This window comes from Tachysurus vachellii, chromosome 4 (genome assembly GCF_030014155.1).
Source record: "Tachysurus vachellii isolate PV-2020 chromosome 4, HZAU_Pvac_v1, whole genome shotgun sequence".
Classification (NCBI taxonomy): Eukaryota; Metazoa; Chordata; class Actinopteri; order Siluriformes; family Bagridae; genus Tachysurus; species Tachysurus vachellii.
Window position 1 is genome coordinate 11378761 of NC_083463.1, and position 27204 is coordinate 11405964.

The 27204-nt window shown below is 38.2% G+C and overlaps 1 protein-coding gene, 1 long non-coding RNA gene and 1 other non-coding gene across 6 annotated transcripts; 1 reads left to right on the forward strand and 2 right to left on the reverse strand.

Annotated features, from left to right (window-relative positions):
- Window positions 1–6561: 6561 nt before the first annotated feature.
- LOC132843933 (uncharacterized) lies at window positions 6562–9254 on the reverse strand. Its single transcript, XR_009648318.1, has 4 exons — window positions 9147–9254; window positions 8620–8746; window positions 7004–7123; window positions 6562–6789 (listed from the first exon to the last, which is right to left on the reverse strand). It is a non-coding gene; the product is annotated as an uncharacterized LOC132843933 (long non-coding RNA).
- An 8684-nt stretch (window positions 9255–17938) lies between these two features.
- Window positions 17939–26486, reverse strand: cep63 (centrosomal protein 63). Of its 4 annotated transcripts, none has more exons than XM_060867747.1 (15): window positions 26358–26486; window positions 25469–26130; window positions 25182–25359; window positions 24030–24125; window positions 23507–23629; window positions 22611–22724; window positions 22247–22408; window positions 21664–21809; window positions 21286–21429; window positions 21096–21198; window positions 20810–21007; window positions 20645–20731; window positions 20274–20470; window positions 19073–19373; window positions 17939–18933 (listed from the first exon to the last, which is right to left on the reverse strand). In XM_060867747.1, exons 2-15 carry the CDS (start codon window positions 25507–25509, stop codon window positions 18754–18756), a joined length of 2070 nt encoding a protein of 689 aa, XP_060723730.1. In that variant the 5' UTR covers window positions 25510–26130; window positions 26358–26486; the 3' UTR covers window positions 17939–18753. The 4 variants fall into 4 exon arrangements, with proteins under 4 accessions (XP_060723730.1, XP_060723728.1, XP_060723729.1 ...); XM_060867745.1 differs by having other exon boundaries at window positions 22211–22408; XM_060867746.1 differs by having other exon boundaries at window positions 25454–26130.
- A 241-nt stretch (window positions 26487–26727) lies between these two features.
- Window positions 26728–26799, forward strand: trnap-cgg (transfer RNA proline (anticodon CGG)). The gene has a single exon. It is a non-coding gene; the product is annotated as a tRNA-Pro (tRNA).
- The last annotated feature ends 405 nt before the right edge of the window (window positions 26800–27204 follow it).

Sequence of the window (27204 nt, forward strand, 5' to 3'; positions counted from 1 at the left end):
TAATGCAAAAAGAACAGCAAAAAGAAAACAAGTACAAGAAAATGTTATACCCATAAATAAATAACACACAAAATGCACTTAATTTTAGCTAAAATGAGATCAATTGATCAAATGAGATCAGTTTTATCAACCGCAGTTGATACCACTGTACAGTCACCCAGAGTAAGTATGATTCCAGGATTGGGTACATTTACAACTGTATAAAGGTGAGAGTCATTTAAGACATAGGTAAAGTGTCCTTCACAGTGTTCAGGTTTCAGCTTGAACCTATCTAAAGCATTTGTGCCTATCCCAGTTTGCTGCTCTACAATTTTCTCAAAATATAATCATCAAAACACTTAAAAACCATATTACATTTGCATTCATATTACTATCTATACCTCATGTACTGAAATATATCATGTATATTCTTTTCTATGAGTCATCCATTAGTCCAGATTAGTGCACACTCAGCCAGTTTACTACAGGTCATAATTTCAACAGGAATTTGCAACGTCCACATTTCCTGAAGATCATATATATATATATATATATATATATATATATATATATATATATATATATATATATATATATATAGATAGATAGATAGATAGATAGATAGATAGATAGATAGATAGATAGATAGATAGAAGATAAGGTAGGATAATAGATATATATTGATGGTGGATGCTAGTTATCCACATTTTTGTGCACTCTTTTGTTAGTCATTTGGACATAAAATGTAGCTATTGACATCGAAAGAAAGAAAGAAAGAAAGAAAGAAAGAAAGAAAGAAAGAAAAACGAACCAAAGAATGAAAGACAGATAGAAAGCTGTCTTGACTGAGATCTTAGAATTTCTTAATATTTAAAAATTAACTTTTAGTTTTGAGAGTTTGTACTAATCATGGAATCACCCAAGACAAACCACATGGTTATTGCATAAACATTATTGTTATAGGCATTGTTATTTGGCCTTGCAATAACAGCTATGAATATTCTGTATTCCCAAATAATATATATATATATATATATATATATATATATATATATATATATATATATATATATATATAATTTTCTGATTTATATCTCTGGTATAAACATTAGATCCTGAAGGTAAACTTAGCATCTAGGTATTGTTGTGCATTGTGAGTGGTCCATCCTTCACTGCTGAATGTGGATGGGGGAGGAATAATAGCTCTGACTCTACAGCCCCCTCCACCTCAAGCCGTCTGTCTGACTACGTGTTTCTGCCACTCTGCTTCCATTGTTCCCCACTTCCTGATAGGAGGCACTCGGGTCGGGAGGCTCACTCAACTGCAAAGGAATGCGGACAAAAATTACTGACAGTTCCTGAGATTTCAGGGTGCAATTCCTGTCGTTTTGTAGCTCGCTGTCCGGAGCAAGCACTTCCGGCTATACACACGCACCCCTCAAATCTCGTGGTCGTGAAAGTGGGCCACATACATCATGTGAGACAAATATGCACCCAAGGACAAAGAGAGTATGTGGTTCAGTGTATGGGTGTAAAAAGGCTTTTGCAAGTAACAAAAGTTCATTAATGAATAACGCCCCGTGAAATAGCTTGCATAACTGTCTCACAAACACATCGCATGGAATTTTACTGGAAGAATTTTAGCTCTCTTGCAGGCTTTACTGCATCTGAAATTCAACTGTGGGCTGTTGAATGTCAGAAAAAAAGTATTTCTCATTCAGTCTAGGCTGCCATGTAAAGAGAGAATAACATGACCAGCCCCATCCTAGACATTCAGACCCCATGAAATTCACCTTTATTTTCTATCATTTCTCCAGTGGTGTTGTGTTTCTCATCAAAAGTCAACTTACCTTTTAACATTAGGACAATTAGCATTCAGTGGGCAGGAGGAAATGGGGCTGCAGACCCGCAGGCCAAGTGAGCACAAAGGAATCTCAGGGAAAGACAGTTCAATGCTTTTGACACCAAGTGTCTCACCAGCCTTGGTGTCAATGACTCAAGCAGACTTTCTTTCTTACTGAAGTTACCTGAGACCAAAAAATTCTCACCCCTGAAACCCTTCCCAACCCCCAGGCAACAAAAGGAGCAACAGGAAACCAGAAGAGACATTTTATGTAGAAAGAGAGATGTCGAGCTATTGACATTTAAAGATCCGCTTCTGCATACGGGGAGTATTTTAGTGTCTATAAATCCTTTATTTTCTGAATGTTAATCATAATGAAGAACGTTTCTCAATTTCCACAAATTAACAAAATGGTTTTGTGGCTTTTTATCATTTAAGTCTGAAAACTGACAGTTCCTTATATTGTAGATTAAAGCAGATAGGTCTTAAAATGGATTTATCTTTGATTCTTTGATAACCGGATCTTAGTCACATTATCTTTCAAAATGTAAGTTAAGCTAAAGGAAACTTCTAAAATTAGACCAAGATAGATAAACACAGCAGAAAAGAGAGAAGATACTGCTACTGAAATTGAGTGTCCACTACTGTGTGTTGTGCAACATCAATCAACCAATAAAGACTCTAAAATTCTATAATAAGGATTTCAGATTTCAGGAAAAAGTTGTTGGGCTTTAAACAACAAAGAACAAGACTGTTTCTACGACTGCCCTCTTCTTTGTTGTGTTCAGTTTTAACTGGTAAGGCATCCTCCATCTGTGAAATATGCAGCAAGACCCAAAGAACTGCACTTTTCTAAGAACTGCAGCCTGATGTTTTCATGTCACTTCTCTGTAGTGTATTTTCTAGAATTACAAACACTTAGTCAAACAGAACCATCATACAATACAGCACTGTGCATAGACTGTAAATAAAGTGTATATGAATAATGTTCACATAGTGTTATGAAGTGTACATAAAGCCCTGGAAGGCATGTGAAACAGTAAGAGAGGGTCACATGTTTAGCTGGCAACTTCACAATTTCATGTGTCACCTTGTAGGATGGTAAACTAGCTGAAAATAATGGTACCTCCAGTATGCATGTTTAGGGTAAAACATAGACATATGCTAATCGATGAAGTGACAGTTGGTTGTACTCAACTGACATAATAAAGAAGGTCACATGGCAGAAGATAATACAGTACAACAGTACAACAGTACAAGAATTAAATGAACATTCTTGCCTTTACTTAATTTTACTCAAAACAGTTGGAAAATAAAATCTACCCAGTATTACCGTTATGCAAATTTTGGGCAGTATTTAGCGATAGTGATAAGGGATGGTACTAATTTAAATAGAAATCTAGTAGTGTGGTACTAGATAAACTATTCTCAAAGTTACTAATGACAAAAATGTACACTTCATACATTTTAAAAAAAGAAACTGTGCCAAATCATAAATATGTGGACCAGATGATCCCCTGTGGTGACCCCGAGCAGGGAGCAACAACAACAACAACAACATTAATATAGATACATTTATGATAACTAGCAAGCTAGTTATTTCCTGAAACAAACTAAACAAAGAATAGTAGACTAAGCACACTCTAAAATCATTTTTCAATGATTGTTGTTTTCTCAGTAAGAATGGTGTATTACTATTTAGAAGAATCGAAATCTCTTTGTTATAGCATACAAAAGCACATCGTACATGTACATCGTAATTGAAATTGAAAAATGTCACTGTTGATTATCTTCACTTATTGTCTTCTCTTATCATCTAGTTTGGCACAGTATCTTTAGAGTAGTTTGCTTTTTTGTTTACTCTTAGTGAAGTCAATTGACCCAACAAAAAGGTAATACAGCTTTAGCGTTGCTACTTTAAATCATGTAGCATGTAGCTTTAAAAATTATAGTTGCAAATCTGCTTCCACAACACTTGCACTGGGCTATTAAGTCAATGACATTGCTAACAAACTATAGGGAGCTTTAATCACTGGTTTAGCATTGTACAAACTACAAATTCTAAACTGACCTCAAATAGACTTGCTTATTTGTTTCTTCCACTAAATGAGCTAATAAATTGTCAACAAAATCAAGTCACATAGATAGACACAGTAAGAACAGCCATTTTGCAACCAGAATGTGTTCCTTCCTTGTTTTTATGAGGAAATTTCAAAGGAACACCTCACTTTTGTGGTATTTTGTTGATGATTCTTAATATGTTGCAGTAGTTTGATTAGCACTCAATGCTAAGTGTAATTATAGCTGTATGCTGGCTTTCCTTAGTAATCTATCAACACTTCTGAGGAAAATATTGATAATCCTGGTAATCCTGTTTCTTTTTCACTGTACATCTGCTTAGTTTTGATCATGATTGGATCCATATTTTTCTATATTTTTCCATATTTCACATGCTCCACTTCATATCAAAGACAGAAATCTATAAGTTCCCTTTGAATTAGTTTGTTATCAATCTGCACAACTCTTGGGATTAGGTGTGGCTTAAAAGTTAAAGATGAACTTGTATGCTTTGGTTTCTAACAATACTATAGTTCTAGTGTGATTCCTAGTTTTATTTGTAACAGAATATTCAAATAGTTTTACTAATATCAATAGCATACAATGTCTTGTTAGCTACGTTGTTAGCCTCAACTTCAGTAGAAAACTAAACTACACTAAAACTTTTCACACATCTACAACTGGAAAAAGAAATCATCTTCATATTTGACCACACTGTCCCTTTCACAAAGACGTCCAATTTGGCTTTTTGTAAATGTACTTTATAAAAATAGTACCCCAAATTGCATGATTTAGGATGCAAAAAATAAAATAAATAGATAAAAATGCTTTTGTGTTGAGGCACGAAAAAAAAACACTGGAATCTGGAAAAGGTGCTAGGGAATTTTGTGAACAGTGTATGAAGATTACAAAATCAAGCATGAAATCTTTAGTGTTACAAAGTTGAGAGGAGTCATAATGTAAAATTCCATCTGAACTAAACATCATTCCTTTCATATAAGCTGTCTTTCAAATTTTTTATCTGAGTTCCTGTCAGCATGATAGCTATATGAAACTTCCCTCTTTGAGGGTGAGTTTTCTCAGCATTAAACCTGAATTTCCACATTCTTATCTTACATTGTTGAGCAAAGGACGAGCAGAAACCGGTCTCATATGTCTCTCGGCATGAATATGTACCGTTAACGTGTGTAAACAGCACAGGGAGATTTTGTACATTCTACTGTCATGTTAATGTCCATAAAAATCCTAAAAAAATACTTTTATTTCACTGCTCTATTCAGTATGTAATATACAATTGACTCATCCTGTGAATTATATCATTGCACATCTGAAATATGTAATATGGAATATGGAATAATAGAACAGTGCTGAACTAAGAATCCTGCTAAAGACTAAGGCTCTCGAAGATGCTGAGACACAGTAACAGCAGACAAATTTATCACCTTCCTGATCTCTGATCAGGGGATGAGTGGAGCTTGCTTCTCTATTCTGGCTGTATGCTAATTATGTCTGCTTATTTCTCAGCATTCCAGTGATGCAGCACGGAGTCTAAAAGTGGGAAGTGAAGGAGACTGGAACCGGAGACACAGGGACAGCATGTTTACTGTTCCGCACTGGTCTCCATTCCAGGGCCTTCCACCGTGTGCTACATTTGGCAGGAGGCTTTACATGACCGACATTCCTGTTCAGAGCAGCATGGACACTCACAAAAGCACACGTTTACAGCCAATAACCAGGCCTCAAGGTCGGAGCTAATATGACTCTTTCTGGCAAATAAGCTGTGCAAACATTAGCCTGGCTTAAAAATGCCTTTCTTAATAGATGTTATATAACTACAAGTCTAAATATTTTTGTACATTTGAAAGATTAGATAAAGATTAGTCTCATATATAAAATATACAGCAAAATGAGTATAACTATTCACGAACATTTTATATTTTATCTGTATGGCTGAGCATAGTGCTTGTAAATAAAATGTGCTGTAATTAATAAAAATAGATGCACACTTTGAACTGTATTTTGGACCATACCGGAAAACATGTGCACATCTTTCTCTTTCTCTGTTATAGTTATAGCTAATATAAAGTATAACAGAGAAAAAGAGAGTATTAAGTATGGAATCAAAGATAATATTTAGGCATATTGCTAACTTTTTTCAATAAGACAAACATCAGACCAGTTTGTGTATTGTGTATAAGTAATTTGAATATGACATGCAGGGATTTAATGCCATAAATGTTTATTTATTTATTTATCTATCTATCTATCTATCTATCTATCTATCTATCTATCTATCTATCTATCTATCTATCAAGTCTTCTTCTTCTTCTTGATCCTTAATGTGCATTTGATCCTTGCTGAACATTCCTCCCTCAAGGTACAACCAATCACACAATGGTTTCATAAAACATTAGGAAGTTTACAACAGTTGTAACTTTGGCTTGCTCATGTTACAGCCATGATAGCTAACAAGTTAGGAATCTCTATCAAATGTTAGTATCATAGTAAAAGCACATTTGGTAGCATAAAATGACCACTATACGAGGCTTGGCCAGTTTAGAATGGAATATGAAAACATAAAAATGATGAAAGTTTGCTTCACAGAAAAATGGGGCAGTTTTTAAAACAGAAAGCTTTTATTTTCAAGATGAAAATGAGGATAAAAGCAGGAGAAAGTTGGAGAAAGGTGGTGCTTGTAAAGTTCAAACATTATCAGACTCTCAGTATCGAGCTGTTTCCCCCTCATGAAGCATGTGTGACCCTCACAAGTACAGAGCTTGGCCTGAGAAAACACTGCGGGCCAACTGAGCAAACATCGTATGGTTGTCCATGGGAATGCTCCTGCTGACCCTTCATTAGTCCAAAATCACCAGAGCCAGAGAGGTGAAAGAGGGGAGGAACGAGGGGGTCTGTGACAGGAATGAGAAAACATACAAACACACACGTGCACACACATACACACAAGAGGTAAGAGGTCAGGAAAGTTCTGCATGTTCGAATGATGAGCTGTGACATCTTCTTTTGTGCTCTGTGTGTGTGCGTGTGTGTGTGAGAGAGAGAGTGAGAGAGAGAAGTATTGTGAGGTATTGAGGGAATAGAAGAGGAAGGAGAAGTGACTCTGACCCACTGATAGCCCTCGTCAGACGGCCGATGGAGCGGCTGATGTCATGCACAGGCCTGGAACTTTCTCAGGCAGTGCATCAGCAGGCGGCAGATAAGACGTGCTCTCAGTACCTCTGCCATCTGTCCATCAGACAGAGAACAAGAAAGAGGACATATCAGTAGAGAGAAGGCCGTGGGAAAGTGCCCAAGCCTGTTAAAAACACACCACTGCTTCTCCTGTTTTTCCATCCAACAAAACCAAACAAGAAACAAATTATGCTTGGCTGTAACTATGGATAACAGCCTTACTTGAGAACACCGTGTGCATAGTTATGAAACTTTAAGAACGACTCAGAAAAGTGTGTGTATGTATAAATATGTCCACCATCCATTCATGTGAACAATGTAAAGATCAAAGTTAACAGCTGTCCTATTGACCATTAACTATGTAGGAGTTTGCAGGCTTTATGTGAGCACACATTAGCATTTTCACTACTATTGTATGCTATCCTGCTGGGGATCTGCATTCCTCAAATTCCTCTGGCTCACCCTACAGATTCTAAGATGCAATGTGCCATGATTTCCTGTTCACAGATGGATGGGACAGGACTGTATATGTGTCCTTTCCTATGCAGATGCTTCTTTCTCCCAAGATATTCTTTTTTCCTAAGCTCAGTCAATCGTATCTGTAAAATACGCAGGATTGCTGCTGAAAATAGTGTTGTTAAATTTTCATGTACTTAGGAAAAAAACAACAACAGAAAACCAGTTTAGTTAAAAAAAAATCCCAGGTCAGTTCTTGGCACAGACCATGCTGACAGTTTTGGCATTTCTATCTCTGGGGTTTTCCAGTGTTTCTATCTGACTACAGATAAACGTGCAGATATGAATATTTGGAGCACTAGATACAGACAATGGTATTCTGTTACACCCTCTAAGCAAATATTTTAAAATGTTCATTTACAGAATACAACAACTGCTCATTGACTTCCATTATAAGAGAGTTTTATTTTTCTAATCATCCATGTACCACAGATGTAGTGGAAAGATTGTAGGCTGTAAGTTTCAGCACCTTTAACTCTTCATCTTTTTCTTTTTCATTGCACTGTTAATGTATTTGTTCAGGTATGAAAACATTTGTCATGTGAGAATGTTAAATACATTCTTGAGACACACGATTTACGTCACTTGGATTTATATACAGCTAGCCTGGCAGTGGGTGCAGCATTTGGATGTCAATCAAACTGCTTCCACATAAAACTATTTATTTTCAGATTCTCTTCCAGCTCATGTCAAAGTATTGAAACATCAGAGAATAGATAAAGAGAAAATTTCAGAGAATGTTCAGAGCATTGCTTATAAGACAACACCTAATAGCTACACATAAATTAACCTACAAAGCTTCTTGTCTCACTACATGTTGTCTGTAATGTTAGTTGTCACTAGGTTGGTAGTTTGCAATTATATGATTCATTCCTGCATTCTTGAGTTAATGATGTTGTTTGCTGAACACAATGATGTGACAGTTACATCCAGATTACAGACTTGAAATTAAGCTGGCTAGGACCCATTGTTTTCTGTAATTATTTTCAAGCATGGAAACAATATTCTTTTATTTATTTTCTCAGCAAACATACCTGGGAAAGTGATCGAACGCCAAAGAAGGCCAGTGTGTTAGCGATCAGAGAAGCCATGCTGATTTATGGCAGAGTTCCTCACTGGAGTTTCCCCTGCAGGTGACTAAACTCTGCTCTCTCATCTTCTCTACGAAACACCACTTTATGATAGGCATAATGAAGGCTTTACAATGCTATTAGGACTGAGTGGACATGAGCGTAAAACACAAAGAGAATCACTGGTATGCTTTTCTTACAATACACTGTTTTGGAGGAATGTAAAAGAAGGGCTAAAAGTCAAACAAAGAAAAAGATGTGACACTTTCAAGAAAGAAACACAGACATATGACTTAAAGACAAATGGCCAAAAAGCCTGAAAGTGCCTCAAGCGCTTTCTGAAAGAATCTAGAAAGCACAAAATTATTAGCGTTTGCATCAATCCAAGCTAAAACGAATGTGAACAGGCAATGGCTGTCACCTTCACAGGCTTCTATGGATGTGCTGAAATGTTAGACATGTACAATGTGTGTAAGTTGCTTGTATTTTACCCTTGCCGGCCTGGAACACCCTCTTCTTATAGTGCTTTTCACATTCCAATACACAATCAAACTTCCTTTCCGCAGTTATTCCAGAGGGTAAACAAGTCTGTGACACAGGATCACCAACACTTGAGAGAGGAATGTACACCAGGTATTTTCTGGTTAAGATAAGGCCGAGGTCACGCGACATTAAATCGTTGCATAACTTAACTCTGAATGATAGGTCGAGGCAGTTCTGCACTTCAAGCAATCAAATCTGAGTTACTATGACTTGCACATACAATATTGTTTCATACAGTAGGTGAAAGTCTACTACATATACAACACATCCAAGGAACTGCTATGGCTGCAAAGCTGTTCGCAATTAAAAAGGAATCTGTTTCGCAAGGATTTAGGAATGATGACTATTTCCTTTTTCCCTTCCAAAAAGACACGTCCCTGCATTTCAAACGCTCAGTGATTTCTGGATGTTAAATTTTGCAATTTATTCCTGACAGATGTGCGGAAAGAAGAACGAGGACATGGTGAAGTGAGGATTTTACTGGTAGCGTTATGGGTAGAAAAGCTAAAGACAGCAGTCATCAGGTGGCTTGATTATGAATAGCTGCCTGTAGTTTGGACCTGAGCAGCTGGCATTGATTAGCAAATGAGCACATTCACATGTTTAACTGTTCCTTTAGTCTTTACTCAAAACAATGCAATCAAAGGGGTAACATTCCTCTACACACATTAACTCCAGTTACTTCAAACCCCCACACACACTCAGCCATAAGATTTTTAGCATGCATTTTTTTGCCGATTGGACTTACAGTGCTTGTACGTAATACTACAACAAAGACATGGGCATTTGTGCTAAACAGGATGCTTAAGGTTGAGAGCTTGTGATATAACCCAAGGACAGAGCAGCGGAATGCTAACAAGGTTAGCATCCGTTAGTACACAAGGCATTCCAATGTAATTAAGGCCAGTATTCAAATGGTCGCCTTAATTAGTGGTCAAAGGAAGAGACACACAATACACTTTTGCATAACAGAGGCTGCTGCCAAGCGTTACTAAGGGTGTGCACTTGAATCTGAATGCCACAGGATATTTCTAAAGATGTCCTGAGGGGAGAAAAATACCTTGAAGAACAGAACATGACAGTTTTCCTGTATTAACACTTGGGTATAAAAAACAACTCTTGACAACTATTTCATGAAAACTGTAAGAAAAGCACAATTTTAATCCGAATTGTCCCGAGACAAAGTGCAAGGGCCAATACGCAACTTTTGACAAAAACACTACTAGTTAAAGATTTTTAAAAACTCAAACATCATAAATAGGTCTGGTATTGATTGGAAGGTTTAAATAAGAAACCATATAAAATTATTAAAACTACAAAGGCAACTGATGTTTATACACAACTGGTTTGGAATTCTGCACTGCTTATCCTACACAATCAATTTCAAGATGCTAGTCAGGCTTTCTTTGGATTGGAAGAGGAAACAGGACTCAGCAGAAATGCTTAAAGCACACTTATGTGTATCTGTTAATTTCATCTTTTTATGTCAAGCGCTTTGAGATGCTACTTTTAAAGGTGCTATACAAAATTCATTCATTCATTCATTCATTCATCTTCTACTGCTTATCCGAACTACCTCGGGTCACGGGGAGCCTGTGCCTATCTCAGGCGTCATTGGGCATCAAGGCAGGATACACCCTGGACTGAGTGCCAACCCACGCAATCACACAACGAACAATTTTCCAGAGATGCCAATCAACCTACCATGCATGTATTTGGACCGGGGGAGGAAACCGGAGTACTCGGAAGAAACCCCCGAGGCACGGGGAGAACATGCAAACTCCACACAAACAAGGTGGAGGCGGGAATCAAACCCCCAACCCTGGAGGTGTGAGGCGAACGTGCTAACCACTAAGCCACCATTCCCCCTCCTATACAAAATAAAGTTTATTATTATTATTATTATTATTATTATTATTATTATTATTATTATTATTATTATTATTATTATTATTATTAAAAGTCCACACACACAGGCTGAATGCAAGAAAACAAAACCCCAATCCTGGTTGTGTGAAGCAACAAGATAACCAATAATCCACTGTGTCCTCAGTTTTGGATTTTTGGATTTTTTTTAAGAATTTATTTTTTATCTAAATTTGGCAAAAAGAACCAGGAAGTGTGTAGTATGCTCCACCATTGTGTGTAAACAATGTGTTTCTTCACACAGGTTTCACACTATACTTCTTTTATTACTATGACCTGAAGGCTGATTATTGTGAATCAAAAGAATGTATTCATCCAAAGTGTGTGGAGATTCATTTCTGTGTACAGTACATTTCACCATGAGGGAGTATATGCTCATGCTTAGTTCGAAAGAATACATACAGAAAGGTCTGAAAAACTGGAGATTGTCCCTTAGGAATTAAAATACTCAAACTGTGAAAATGACCAAAACCCATTTCTACAGATTCTCTCTTCAGGAAAATAAGTGTAATAAGAAGCATAAGAGTCATTTCTATGATTAATTCACTAGTGTGTACATCAGGGCATCCATTGGCCATTGACATGACAGGTATCTAACCTGAGGGATGTAATGCAAACAGCAATACTGTATATGTAGTTGGAGATGATTTTAATCTAAAACACAACCACAACACCACAGCAGCACTAGATGGCACTGTGCAAGTCTTTGTAGTCACTGAGAAAATTCACAGCATGTGTGTGTTAGTTTTGGAAATTTTTCTCCAGGCTTCCAGATACACATCTGTGCCATCTTTTTCACATTACTAACAGGCGCCAAAGTAATCTCCTCATTTCTCTCTCTTTCCTTCACATACACCACCACTACACATGCCATTCCATGGCCCAAGTCCCATAACTAAAGCTATCTTCCAGCATGTTGCAGATTGGCATCAATCACCTATCTGATTTTCAGGGAGGCCTGTTTCCTATCTAGATACCAACAGAACGCGGCTTGGCCCATTACCTTTTTATCATGAGACACACTCCAAGTGTTTGCAGGAGGACTGCTGTGGATATTAAACCATTAGTCAGTCGCATTCCAAATACACCTCTTCTATCTAGGTTACATGTAAGACTCAGATAAGAGGCAACTACAACTGGTGCTTACTGATGCTCGAACAGACTCCCCCTGGACTGAGAGATAAGAAAATGTAATCATAATGGGGTCAAATGGAACTAGACAAGAGAGGAATGACCACAGCACTGGAGAGGGTGTGTGTGTGTATGTGAAAGGGTGGAAGTGGTCATTTCCACATCTTTAGTTCTGAGAATCGCTGGCGTCTCTCACACACAAACATGCTCTCTTTGAATCACGCTGATAAGACACCCACCCTTCTGTCTCTGAAACTCTGTGAACGTCCTGTCGAGGGTGTGTGGACCATTCGGCTACACCGAATTCAGCAGGGATAAACGATAAAAGCACAAACATGCAAACATACACAACAGGAAGTCGGACAGGGATGCAAGGCAATGCCAGGCTACAAGATGAATAAAAAGGCATGAGTCACGGATGTACAGTAAAGCGGCAGACAATCCTGGGAAAAAAGCTATCGCTTCAACTCTTATCTCTCTGAGGAATGTCAGACAGTTATCCTAAAGCAGAAATATGCCCCAACACTTCCAGTATATCAATGACCCAGAGTGGGTGTGTGAAAAATGTGTAAAGCAACACAAAAGAAACAACAATCATTTGTTGGTTTAATACTTAACTAAATCTGAAGAAAAACAGCACCACAATGTCCTTCTACAAAGATCTAGGGCAAACTAAACTCTGTTTACCCTTGGAGCTAGTGTAAGGGTAAACAGCCTTTATTTTACCCTGCATCTTTGCAGAAGAACACTGTGTGTACTAACACTTTATCTTTTTTTATGTGTTATACTTCAGTCACAGTCTAGCAGTAATTTTTTTTTTTATTTAGCTGTTGCTTGTATCTAAAGAGATTTATAACTGAGGCAGAATCCAATAATGAAATGAACTGACAGCAATACATGTTCTTCTTCAACCCTTTTAATCTGATCAGGGTTGTATTGGATTCGGAGCGATTCCAGGGAACGCTCGATGTGGAGGTGGGGATACACCATAAATTGAACAATCCATCACAGGGTAGCTTTCACAAACACATTTACAACTAGGAATTTAGCATAGTCCACCCATCTGCCAGCATATTTTTGGACAGCAAAATCAGTTTTTGCCCATGAACCACCATGACCTCTGGCATGCTTGGTGAAAAGTATAATAAGGACTGCATCTGATATCTTTTGTACAATATTTTGGTGAATTATTGGTGCTTTGGTCCAAGACTTTAAATGTCGATTGATTGCATCATAAATGACTTAATAAGACCAAAAATAAAAAAGGTTGCTTTGTTTAAGAGCTACATGTAAAAAGCTACATTAAAATGTCCTCTAGGAGACATCTAAATAGACACAGAAACAGTTAACATAATCTTTGTGGATTTTTGGTCTTAGATTTTAATTAAAAACAGAGCGTCTGCATGCACAAAACTAATGATATTTCAGTACACTTTACTGATTGATGGATAATAATATAAAGAATTTAAACTAGCATGAAATGTTTTGTATGAAAGGTTTGATGGATGGAATGGAAATTCTAATAAAAATGTTATCCAGTTCGTTCAGATTTTAGAAGAAAAGACTCATTGATGTTAGTCACTGCAATGGAGGCTTTGACAAATATTAACTGTGGGGGTCCCAGTAATTTCACAATGTGTGTAGAAGTAAAAAAAAAAAAAAAAAAAAAAAAAAAAAGAAGAAGAAGAATGCACTATTTGTGCCAATACTTTTGGAGAAGACTGAAGTACCACATGGTGGTGATATCCCCAGGCACCATTCACTCACAGAAACATTGGCCCTGGTGTGTAACTCCATATGAACACGATTACTCTGTCAGACTTGAGTAATCAGTGAATTGAGATAAAGAAATGCCGAGCATGTTTAATAGACACACTTCCTTCTCCATTCAGGGTTTTCAAAGGTAATTTGGCCTTGATAGAATAGCGTAGTCCAAGAGCTTAGAGAGAAGAATGTGTGGCTAAAAATATAAGCAGTGAAATATTTGCAACAAGCTGTTAACAGTCGAAATCCACATTTTAATTATACTATCAAGAAACAGACTTGGGTTAAGCAGCTCCACAAGCTGTGAATTTATGGAACGAGGAAAACCCATGGAGAAAAACAACTCGGCACGCCACAACGAGCAAAGATGTGGCAGGCATCTGGTTTGAGATATGGCCCTGTTTGCTTTGGCTGGAGTCCTCAAATGTCCCAGTGAGCATCAGAATTCCCTTCCCTTCCCATGGCCACACAATATACAAAACTCTTGGACTTTCTTTTGCTCAGCCAGGTCACCATATCATCAGAGCTTTTCTCTTGTGTTTATGCATGATATTGTGGGGGAACAGCTTTTTGCAAGATTGTGGCTGTCTCAAATTGTTGGATAAACACAGGTCTGTTTGATTTGGATGATCAGGAGGTTAGCAAATACTCGAAATGCCTACCTCCTTCTGCAGGACATGTGATGAGAGAGAAAGTCCAGTGCTACATATTATTCTCATAGTAGCAATGTTTCATGCAGCACTCTAGCCGTTATCCTCCATAATTAACTGCGCTTGGGTGATTAGTCAAGAACGCAGCATTCTGCACAATACAATCTGCTTCACAAGGCAGTATTGTAAGCTGGAATGCAACTTTTAGTACTTCGTTCCAGTTTGACAAAAATATGTTCTGTACAAACATTTCTACACAATCAAATCACAGCAGATTTGTGATTGTGTGTTTTGGAATGTGGTAACCGTCATCTGAACTTGTTTTGAATGCTAGGTAAGCACAGGCTAGTGTGGCAAGTGTGTGTATGTGCGATTGCATGTGTGACTGCACATGCACAGATTAAAGAGGATTGTTGTTATTTGGCAGAAACAGTGTTTAGGCATTGCAAGGAAGGGAGTTGACACCAGGAGTTGAAAACAACAGACTTGCGACAACACACTGCACAATGCACACTCAAACACGTCCGTCTGTGCGGCTGATAAGACAGATATGAATCCAGCTGTGCTCTTGTCAACACCTAAGAAATGAGAAAGAAGAATCAAGGTCAAATCCAACAAAACACATATATGACACATCAGCACTGACGTTTGTGAAGCACAAATGTTGTAAATCGTCACGATTCTCATTTAGCTACTGACAGATCTGACTTTAACTAACAGTCCCGTTACAAAACTTTGATTACAAAGGTCTGGATTAGCGACGTGATGTACTGTAACAGTGATAACAGTTTAGTGTTAATGATTAGTTCATAGCTATAAATAAGACAGTCAAACTACATATTATTTTTAATATGGGGAACTTGATCAATATGATCTTTAACTCTTTTGCTTAGTGCCATATCTTCTGAATATTGTAACAATAAACATAAACTCCCTTATTCACTGACTCGGGCAGCAAAATTTAGTTTAGCATCAATCTGACCAATTTTCTTTACAGAAGAAAATAAGAATACAAGACCCTGTATACCAGAAAAGAAGAAGAAATGGTGTACAAGGATATAATATACAGCTCTTAGTGCACAACAATCTATGTTAAAGCTGTGTAGTCAATTCATCACTCAATTCATAGTCAATTCATAAAATAAAAAATGTGAAAACTCTTTCGGACCCATACACAGTTTCATCTCACTAACTAGCTAGTCTTTGGTCGGATGAACTGCTTTCAGGTAAATAATTTACATAAGATTTATGCAATTGGATAAACCACAATGTCTGCTGTCACAAAGGTTCCTGTTTAAAAAAACAACAAAAATGTATAGGCAGTTTTTATTATATGCTGATTAGCCCGTATATAGAGTATTTTATTATTTGAAGTATTTTAAGTACTTCAGTCTGCTGACATACTATGCTGGGTGTGCATGTGGACCGGAGTCCACTTGTTAACAGCCCTTAGACTGTAGACCTTCTTTGTGTACAGAACATTCCTGCTCTTACTAAACACAGCTGGCTGTATGTTCATGCTTATCTTTAATCACTATAAACTGCACAACATACATATAGTGTTCTTTAGCCAAAGTGTTTGATCTTTACATATACCTATTTAAATACAGTGCATTTCTCGAAGAGTGAGTTAGCAACTGGTGATTTAGGGTAAAGTAACTGCACCAGTTGAAAAGTTATGGTCATCATTTTGGCGCCCTCTATTGGGGGAACAGTAAAGACCGCATAGGTAAAGCTTAGACATTTTTCATATATAGCCTTTTTAATGTACACCATTTAAAACTTGTAAGACTCAGTCATAAGAACACTCCATAAGAACAGGCCACATCATATTGACCAGAATATGTGTCTGGAAAGTAGGTCTAGAAAAATTGTCATAATAAATTTGTCTGAATTTTAAAAACAGATGGTATTTATTACAAACAATTTGCCAAACATTCCTTAAAATAAAGCAGCAGAAAACTCCATGGCACTAAAGATTAATCCTGATAGGATCCATTCTCGGTTCCGTGCTCTGACATTCCGATGTCACTTAAATATCCGCGCAAGTCATTAGGTCTTTAAAATAATGCTGCAAATCAAAAACGTTTCTTTTTCTTCTTGAGAGACAGAGTCAGCGGCTATGCTGCCAAATTCCTCAACATTGTTTGTTGGGCCTTGCGGCTGTTGTAGCCTGGGTTACCAAATACCATTCGGAAAAGTGCTGGACTAAAGCCTAGCGAAACATACTTCCAGCACTTGGTAATCTTAGGAAATTAAGACTGAAGCAACAAAAAAAAAGGGAAAAAAGACCCCACAGATTCCACCACAAAACAAATCTGGGATAATTGTACCCCCCTTCACTTGCACCTCATTATGACTAAAGCAGAGTTTCTCTTAAAAATGCCCGTCGTGCATCACTGCTTCAATAAATATGACTCTTTACCAAGTGCATCACATCAGTAATGGGATTTCTGGCCACATTACAAGTCCAAAATCCCACACCGATGCTATTAACATACCCTAACTGGTCTAATGACGTATGGTATTGTTTAGGACATCAAGACAGCTCTGGCGTGGCTTGTACATTCTTAGAATGAAGCTTGGTTAAATGACTAAGATTACATAGTTTGACAGAATTATTGAGTCAGTAAGGACATAGAACAGAGGTGGAGGTCTGTGATGTGCTCTGTTGATGTGTAATCCACAAATGTGTCATAGCTTACTTTCCCAGAGGACTTGTTTTTAGCTATACAACAGTAAATGCCTGTTTTCAGTAAAACAAAGCAGTAGGTACAGTATTAGAGAAAACTGATGTTTACAACATAAGTGGAGTAATTATATGTTCAGTATAGCCGTTAGAAAGTGCACTGTTTAATGTCCACACCAACCATGGTCCATCTCTAGATAGATTTCCCAAAAAGGTCTTGAAAAGGTCATGTGCATTATTGGTGTATCACCAAAAAATCTACCGTCTACAAACAAACAAACAAATAAATAAATATCAAGAAAAGTGTTTTGTCCTGCCTTTTCTTTAAGGACAAATCATAATTACTGCTTCAAACTTTTTCTTCCTTTTTTTTTAGCTAAATATTATTTATTTCAGAGCCCAATAGTTTATAAATTATACATCTAAATCTACATCTTGTACATAAATCTACAGGGTGTTCCATAAGACCAGCATCACAAAGTTAATGTACACTAATGTTAATGTATTTTGTTTTTTATTACTGAAGCTAGGAAAGACAAATCCAGATCATTCTACTCTACAAAACAAGTCAAAGACAACATTATGATAAATAAAACCTTTTATTTAGCCATTTTAATTTTTTTTTCCTTCATTGTTGCTGAACCACTAGTAAACAACAGTTATTGTAAATTATTTTTGCTCTTTGAGACCCTGTGTTACTCAGAATGACTGATACAGCAGTGTGTGTGTGTATTTGACATCAGCCAGACATCTATGCCCAAAGATGCGGCCTTCGTGACCACATGTAATAGTTCGTGTGCGGACCGCATTTCTCCCAAAAGCACCACAGTGACATGGAGGATGAATCATCCACATAAACATATCCACTCCTATAAACACATTGCCAAAATAAGCTCATTTAATTCGGTCACTCCGACAGGCTCTTCGGTACATCAGAAAAATAATAAAAAACGCTAAATTTTTCAAACACAAATATATACCATATCAAACAGAAGAGAAAGAGAAGAGGATAAAAAGTGAACAAAAAAAGGGGAAAGGCACAGAATAACATCATTCTAAAGTGCTACACAATAAAAGGAGAGACTACAGTCAGGAAACAAAACCTTGTAAATCTGTGGTCAGAGATTAAAGGTCATAATGTAGGCCCACATCCAGGTCATTCAATAGTGCAATAGCTAACGAGGTATTGTAACCTTCAGTGGTGTGTGTGACTGCACAGGCTACCAAACATCCAGCAGTCAAAATACGGTCCCAATCAGTTTGGCTATTCTTCCTCTTTTTTGTTTGGCAATAATCATATTTACTGACAATGATTTATGATCCTCCATGACACTGAATACAAATAAAATCCCTTAGCTGATTTATAAAAGGCACTTTGTGTAAGTGTGTGTAGGATCAGTGCTGGTTGCTGGGGCTGCTGTCTTTGGCTAGGTACTTGCGGACAGTCTTGACATTCTCCTGCCTCATGCTATGGATGTGGTGGTCCAGTCGCTGCAGCAACTCCTGAGAACGCTGTGTCTCTTCCTCTTCAAATCGAGCAGCCACAGAGCCTGCTGGTGAGCCGACACAATGCTCCTGCATACCAGAGAAATAGAGAGAGACAGAGAGAGTGAGAGTGAGTGAGAGAGAGAGAGAGAGGCTTAATAAATCTCTCACATTACTCACACTCATGTGTGCATCACAGTTTATGTGCAAGCCTTTATCTCTAATTTACCAAAGGCAGTGGGTCTCCAACAGAACCCGAGCCCTGAGTTCTCTCCTCTTTAGCTGCAGCGCTCAGTAGAGCCACTATCTTCTGTGCTTTACTATCTGAGGAAGATGAGGACATGGAAGACGAAGCTGAGGGTGTTGGTGAGATGGCAGGTCTGCTCTCCTGTGATTGGCCATAGGGTCGGTGGGGAGAGGAGGAGGATGACAGGTCCTCCAGTTGCTTGAGAAGTGTCTGGATCTGAAGCTCATAGTGTGAGGAACTCTCCTGCAAGTGACTCTTCATGGCCTTCATCTCCTCCTCACACCTGTAATACAGAACAGCTGGAGGAATCAACACTAATGCACTCGGAACAGAGGACTAGAACAAGGCTACAGACCGTGTGTTGATACCTGGTTATACTATAAGCTGCAATATTCAATAAGCAAAACATCATTGTTTGCAGTAGAACTAATGTTCTACCGTATTTTAGTCTCATATAATGGCTGTGTTGCATCATTATAACCATTTAAAATGATTTAATAATTATTTTAGTTCTTTACCGAAGCCTTCTGTAAGGAGTTTCACATGCAAGGAGTCTATGCACTGGAGTAAGCATGCCTTCAGTATAGAGAATAATAATGTGTAGCTGGTAAACACACTCGGGGCATGTCCACGTTTAAGCAGAACATTTGTCTACCTTTCCTCTATGTACCAAAAGCACAACATCATGAAACATTATTAAACAGACAACTAAATTTACATATGATAATACAGGATGCTTGTTCTAAACAAAACAATTTGTGAAATCTCCTTATTCTATAATAAATAATATTCATATCATACAGAATCCCCCAAACATCCTGCCACAAAAAAACCACTAATTATACACAACATTCTGACTGAGTAGACAAGAGTCTGTTCTCGTAAGACTAGAAATGACCAGCGCAGAGGAGCTCCTCTGAGAGGGCAGATTCAAATATAATGACTGTGGTTCTACCCTCATCTGGTTGGTATCGGAACTACAAGAACAAAATAAATCTTAGAACTCGCTCTAACATAGCTTTTTCTGGATTAATCGGTGTTACAGTAAAATATTAATAATAATGGTTTAAAAATAAAAATATAATAATAAAGAAAAACAAAAGCAAAAACAAAAATAAAATTGTTGAGCAACACTTTATACTTCTGCTATTAGTAAATGGCCACATTGGCTTGTGTTGAGTACCTGTCATGGGTGTGCAAATTCTTGCTGTGGCTCTGCATCAGTGCTCTCTCATATTTGTCCTGCCAGGTCTGGTTGCTGGCGTCCATACGGGCACGAACTTCTGCCAGATCCTGCCTAAGCTGCTGATTCTCTTGCTCTAGACTGTTTAGAGAAGAAACATAGCTGTCCCTCAGGCTCGCCAGCTCCCCATCTGTCCTCTTAAAGAGAGAGAGAGAGAGAGAGAGAGAGAGAGAGAGAGAGAGAGAGAGAGAGAGAGAGAGAGAGAGAGAGAGAGAGAGAGAGAGAGAGAGGGTTGTGAACAAACCTTTCAAAATAAGAAAAAATATGAAGTTTAAGATAAACAGCATTATTTTTAAGATGGTAGTATGTACCTTTGGGGACCGGGACTCAACCCTCTCTAGCAGGTCATTCAGGTGCTGATTTTCCAGCTTTAGGGTTTCCAGCTGTACTTGTGTCATCTGCAATAAGCACTGAAAGTGTCTCAACACATTTTTGAATGAGCTTAACCAGAGCTTCTTTGTCTAAAAGTACTGTACCTTTAGCTCTGCTGCTCGGCGCTCTCCCCGCTCCACTTCAGCCCTCAACTGGCGTTCTACGCTGGAGGTGGATCCTGTAAGCGTAGCAATGGTGATATCACGCTGGTGTAGTTCACTGGTGAGCTGCGACACCTCCTTCCTCATTGCCTCTACCTCAGCACAACGAGTCTGCTCAGCCTGCTGGAGCGCCTCACGTAGCTACACATACATGTAAACAAGAAATATTATACCCATGATGGAACAACAACAAAAAATTAGCACTAAAGTGAAATATCCAGCAACAAACCCGCTTGATTTCAGTCACAAAATGAGCATGCTCCTCTTCCAGCTTTCTCCATTCCTGCTCTCTTTTACTTGCTTCTGTTTTCTGCTTCCGTATGCTTTCAAGCCTGATCAAAAGCACAAACATAGCCACCTCTCAACTGGCACAACATTCACAAAGAATCTTACTAATTAGATCATTTAGAACTACTTGCTTTTCTCTGAGTCGGGAGACTTCGGTTTTCAGGTGTGCCTCACAGGTTTGAGAACAGTGAAGCCTTGTGATGATTTTCTCCAGTTCCTGTCTGATAGATGCCAGACCTGGAGAACTCCGAGAGGTCAAACACTCTTCCAGAGACCTGTAGTTAATAAAAGGACAAAAATAACTGATCTATTGGCTTTCATCACATTGTTCTTTCTCAGTAAGCTTAAAAAGATCCTGGGTTTCATCCAAAATATGACATCTTGTCGTTGTGTTAATCTTCGTTATAAATACAATTTTTTAACTCTTATTTAATAACTCAAATAATAATGTTGAAACATTTGGCTGATTAAGTAGAAAAAAGCCCCAGCAGCCTGTCAGTGCTGAGTACCTGATGACATGTTCCTTGGCCTGCAGCGCCTGGTTAAGGCGAGCCACCTCGTTGCGCAGCTGCTGATGCTGCAGATCTGAGCTCCTCACAAAATGATCCTGAGCATCCAGTGTAGCTCTCAACTCCTCCCGCTCCTCACTCAGAATCTAATCAGTGACAACCATACAAAACACTCCTCATTCTCCAACTGCACAGGAAATGTATTACTGAAGAAGGCTAGCAAGCGAGCAAGCGTGCTACAGAGCATTCTATCATACTTTAAACTCTCCTAACATACCAACACTGCTGTATATTTGCACAAGCTGCACCAATACTATGGCTTCCACCACCATTAACAAACTGAAACTGCAATTTATTATGACTATTTTTCCTCACTAATCCCAAATGGCCCAATATATGCATAAGCCATAGTGGTGGCATACAAAGATTTATCAATTAAAGACATTAGTAATTAATATAAACAGTAATAAAAAGTGAGTCTCAAAGTAGTAAATGAGAGCAATATTGGTGCATCTTTTGCATAATCCTTGACCCTGTCTGACTCTACCTGGCATGAAGCATGAGCTGCAGCACCGCAGCTGACCTGCTGTTCTCTTCGAGAGTCTCCCAGTTCGTCCTGCAGCAGCCGTAATCTCTCTAGCTCTAGCTCTTGTGCATGTAGGGAGTCTTGAGCCCGCTGCAGCTGTGCCCGCAACTGCTGTATTTCCCCCTGCTCCTGCATCCATGTCGCACCCTGACTCTGAGACTGAATAGGGGATGCACATATGCAGGTTTCAGCCACTGTTATGTCTTGCTGATAATTTACATGATCATTACTTGCTCCATCACTATTTGGGCCATTAACATCTGACTGCCTAACTCAAGAATTTGAGTTTCAGAACAGAAATGTTATAGTTTATATTGGAAATAAATAAACTCTTGAGTGCTTTGTCCATTTTTACCATCACCTGCATTTTAGTGAACTGCTCTGCCAGGGTTTTCCTCTGGGCCTCTAATGAAGCAACCTGCCTCTGATACTGAACCCGCTGCTGCTCCCACTCTGCTGAGCGCTGACGGAACTCCTGCAAATACAGGACATGTAATGAGACAATCTGGGGAAGACTTATTTTAAGGTCACCCTGCACTTCATAAAACATAGTTATTAAGATTTTATTTTAATTCCTCATTTTACATAAATGTATTACAGTATGTAGACTGGTCAAGTATGAGAATTGCCACAGCAATGGCTCTGCTGAATCTTTTTAACAGAAAACAAAATAAATAAATAAATAAAATACTTTACACACACTGACACATTAATTGGTGGATGGGTTATGATAATATGCCCCAAATGGGGACTAAATCTAAAATAGGATGTTCAAGAAGCACATATATTTTCATTATACATTCCCCCTTAGTTGGGAACAGAGCAGACACAATGAGAACTGACAGTATCACTGTGACATTACTATCCCAATTTCACAATAATTACAAGATGTACGATAATATAATACCATTGTGCAATATCATACTATGTGCAGTATGTTATTAGTTCTCTAGCAGCTTTTCGTCCTCTTTTTATGTACTTTTGTACATATTTTGTATATCTAGAATATTTCATTATATTTACTTCTCTTGTTATCTGAAGCAGTCTCTGGCAAAAGAATTTCCTTCAGGATTAATAAAGTTTTATATTATCTTATATATGTCAGTGATTACATATCTGCACACTTTGATTGCTAAGAATTTAACAGATAAGATACCAAAAGAAAGGGAACGTGTGTATATTCTATTCCAACATGGTAAATGAAAAACGTGCAATTATTGCGAAAACTGAGCCATGCTGAATGCATCTCCAAATTACCTCCAGTTTTCTGTTCAGGTGCAGAACTTCACTCTTGTCCTCCTCTCTGCTTCGAACTCCTTCTCGTGCCTCCTTTATCTGCTTGCGCTGGAGTTTCTCATAGCTGCGCTTTAACTTGGACAACTAGAAGAAGTGGTTTTATTTTGATGTGAAAGACAATCAACAATTATGTACATAAAGACAGAGTACTAATAAACTATAACACACACTCCATTATTTTGACTGCACTAATTTAATTGCCTAGCATCTAAAATTCTTGTTTTGCTCATTTTACTCAGGCAGTAACAAATGAATCACAATGTTTATCTACAAAGAAGTAATTCAGTAACTCTAATAATCACTCTTTACAACCTGGGGTAGGAGAAAAGCATCTTATAACACACAGCATGTTGAACTGGAAGAGACTGGATAAATTAATAAATGAAGATATATACAAAAAATTGTCATGTTTGGCCAATGGCCAATGAGTCTACGTGTATGTTGAGTAACATTCAGTTAGAGATATCATGTTGAAATTGCTTACCTCCTCTTTCACATGCTGCAGCTGCCCTTCATACTTTGTGACCAGTTCCTTTTTCCCAGCCTGCATCTCATCTAGCTGCTTCCCGAGCACTTGGACCTGACGGGTGGTTGTAGGGAATCGTAAAGCAAAGGAATAAAGTATTGATACAGTTCTTTATAGAAAGGATTACCCTATGAAACAAGTATGTTAGCTTCAGAATACCCTTGCTAAATATGATAGGAGTTTTATTTCCTTAAGCATTAATTCCACATATTCACACAACCTCTCTTCGGGGTTATTTGGCAGATTAGTGGTATTATTGATGCTTGAACTAAGGCAGATGTATATTCAGGGCCAGTCAAAGTACTAATCTCAAGAGCTTGATAAAAGCTGAGAAATTATGAGCACAGACATGGTGAGAAGTGTTAGGGAATAAACCCTGCTGGCCATGCAGCTAAGAGCTTTCCTGTTCGGCAGCAACGTGCCATGCAGATTCACCTGCATTAATCCCTTCTCCACTACCAGACATAAATGCTGGAAGCCAGAGTCTTGGAGCTTCAGCAAAGAGACAACAGCCTCTCTCACCCTTAGCATCTGCCAGGGTAAAGGATTAGGAGTACAGAAAATGTACAAACCAACAAACAACCTCAAAATGTGTGGGAAATTTCTAAAGGGTTTTTTTTTTGGTGCAACAACACAAACTTGGTTTAAAAAAAACAACAAAACATTTTACTGTATCCAAAAGAAGCAGCACAACTGAGTCACAATTTATACTGAAATATTTGGTATATGCTTTGTAATTCTGGTGCTCATTTGTCAAGTTGCTGGTTACACTGATATCACAGGCAAACCGTGTCTATAATGTCGTTTAATAGGGAAAAATATACAATCTCAAAAGATCATGGTCACATTTGGTTCACACCAAAAAAACAAATGTGCAGGTGCTTCCTTACAGTGAAAGCAAACCAACAATTCAACCAACATTCCAATTTCAACAAAGTCTTTAAAAAAATGCATCTCAGAATTTTTTAAAATAAGATTTTAATTCTAAATACTGATATGCAAGTCTATAAATCAGGGTTGAGTTTTCCTTTAATACGCATGTTACAAAACCACATGTTATATCTACATTAGTAAGCAACTAATGGTTGCGTTTGTTAACTTATTAAGCACCTCCAAGTTCCTTTTGTCCAGAAGGTCCCTGGCCGTCTGGAGCTCTTCCTGTCCATTACGCAGCCGCAAGTCCAAGGCTCGTACCTCTGCCTCCCACTCACTGCGCTTGTGATTAACCATGAGATCAATCTGCCTCATGAGCTCCTGGAGTTCAGGCTCACAGGATGTCAGGACAGAGCTGAGGATAACATGAAGAGCATCACATCACATATATGACCCACTGATTGAAGTCAAGAACCAATCACATAATAGCTGTGTTTTAAAGGTCTTACATATCTGTCAGATACCTGACATCATGATCCTGAAGATTTCCCAAAAATGCATCCATTTGGTTGTCAGATACTTTCTAAAGACATCCTCGTGAGAAGAACTTCCAGTTATGCATATGAAACCATAAGGCTGATCATCATCTCACTGACATTCACACTGGTTTCTCAGGAAGAAGTGCTCTACTGTGGCTCACACTGGTTCCTCAGGAACACTGGTTCCTCAGGAAGAAGAGCTCTGCAGTGGATCACACTGGTTCCTCAGGAACACTGGTTCCTCAGGAAGAAGAGCTCTACAGTGGATCACACTGATTCCTCAGGAAGAAGAGCTCTGCAGTGGATCACACTGGTTCCTCAGGAACACTGGTTCCTCTGGAAGAAGAGCTCTACAGTGGATCACACTGGTTCCTCAGGAACACTGGTTCCTCAGGAAGAAGAGCTCTACAGTGGATCACACTGGTTCCTCAGGAAGAAGAGCTCTACAGTGGATCACACTGGTTCCTCAGGAAGAAGAGCTCTACAGTGGATCACACTGGTTCCTCAGGAACACTGGTTCCTCAGGAAGAAGAGCTCTACAGTGGATCACACTGGTTCCTCTGGAAGAAGAGCTCTACAGTGGATCACACTGGTTCCTCAGGAAGAAAAGCTCTGCAGTGGATCACACTGGTTCCTCAGGAAGAACCCTGACAGAATATAAATAGGCACCATAGTGTTAAAGTATATAAACTAAACACTCCTTCACGCACGAGACGCAATTCTAACTATACAGCTACATAAATAATCAACTAACGTTAGCTATGTTAGCAAGCAGCTTAGCAAACTACTTTAAACTTAAATAGACTCTTACAATGTAGATCACTGATGTCGGATGAGTTATAATAAAAGTGATATATAAAATATAACGACTTACATTTAAAGTCATCTTTAAACTAGATCAGCTTTAAGCGTTGTTTAGGAAGTTGGACCGATTGTGTAGTACAGCAGCTGTAGGTTACGGTTAAGTGCAAAGCATTGTGGGTAAAATGTATTCTATTTTCAGTTGGCTAACTAGTTAGCTTAGCTTAGCCGCTTAAAACAGCTGTCAGTAGTGTTTAAGGAAATCAAAATGGGGGATTTTGAAGCAACATTACATCTAACGAGTTTGTTTAACAGTTGGCATATAGAACCTCACAACGAATCGCATAATGTACACAGAATGATAAGTATTTATACTAAAATGGGTCACCGTGGACCCAACATTAGTTTGGTTATATAGACTGAAATCGGCAGATTACACACGCGGCTCGTTGGTCTAGGGGTATGATTCTCGCTTCGGGTGCGAGAGGTCCCGGGTTCAAATCCCGGACGAGCCCATTTATTTTGGATCCACTTTCTAAAACATTTCACGTTAAGAAAACTGCAGTCTAAGCTGTGTATGATGTAATTAACAGTGGTTTCGTGTGTAATGCTTAGATATAATAAGTGGTCCGTGCATCTTAATCTAAAATACAGGGGTTTTTTTTATGAACAATTGGAAATTCTATTATTCTACTATTCTCAAATCAAATCAAATTTTATTTGTCACATACACATACATACAGAGTACGACATGTAGTGAAATGCTTTTTACGTCCTGTATTCAAGAATAAAAAGGAATGGAATTAAGGATAAAAATATAACCAAAAGGAGGTAGATACATAAAAAGTATAAACTATATAAAATATATGAAAATATATGTGAAAATATATGTATATACATAAATGCATATGGTTTTAATG

Coding starts and splice junctions, on each gene's coding strand:
- cep63 (XM_060867744.1), bottom strand. CDS start 25,509: ATGGATGCATTTTTGGGAAATCTTCAGGATCATGATGTCAGGTATCTG. Junction 23,630..24,029: donor TGCAGCATGTGAAAGAGGAG/GTAAGCAATTTC, acceptor CACTTCTTCTAG/TTGTCCAAGTTAAAGCGCAG. Junction 20,732..20,809: donor GCCGAGCAGCAGAGCTAAAG/GTACAGTACTTT, acceptor TGCTTATTGCAG/ATGACACAAGTACAGCTGGA.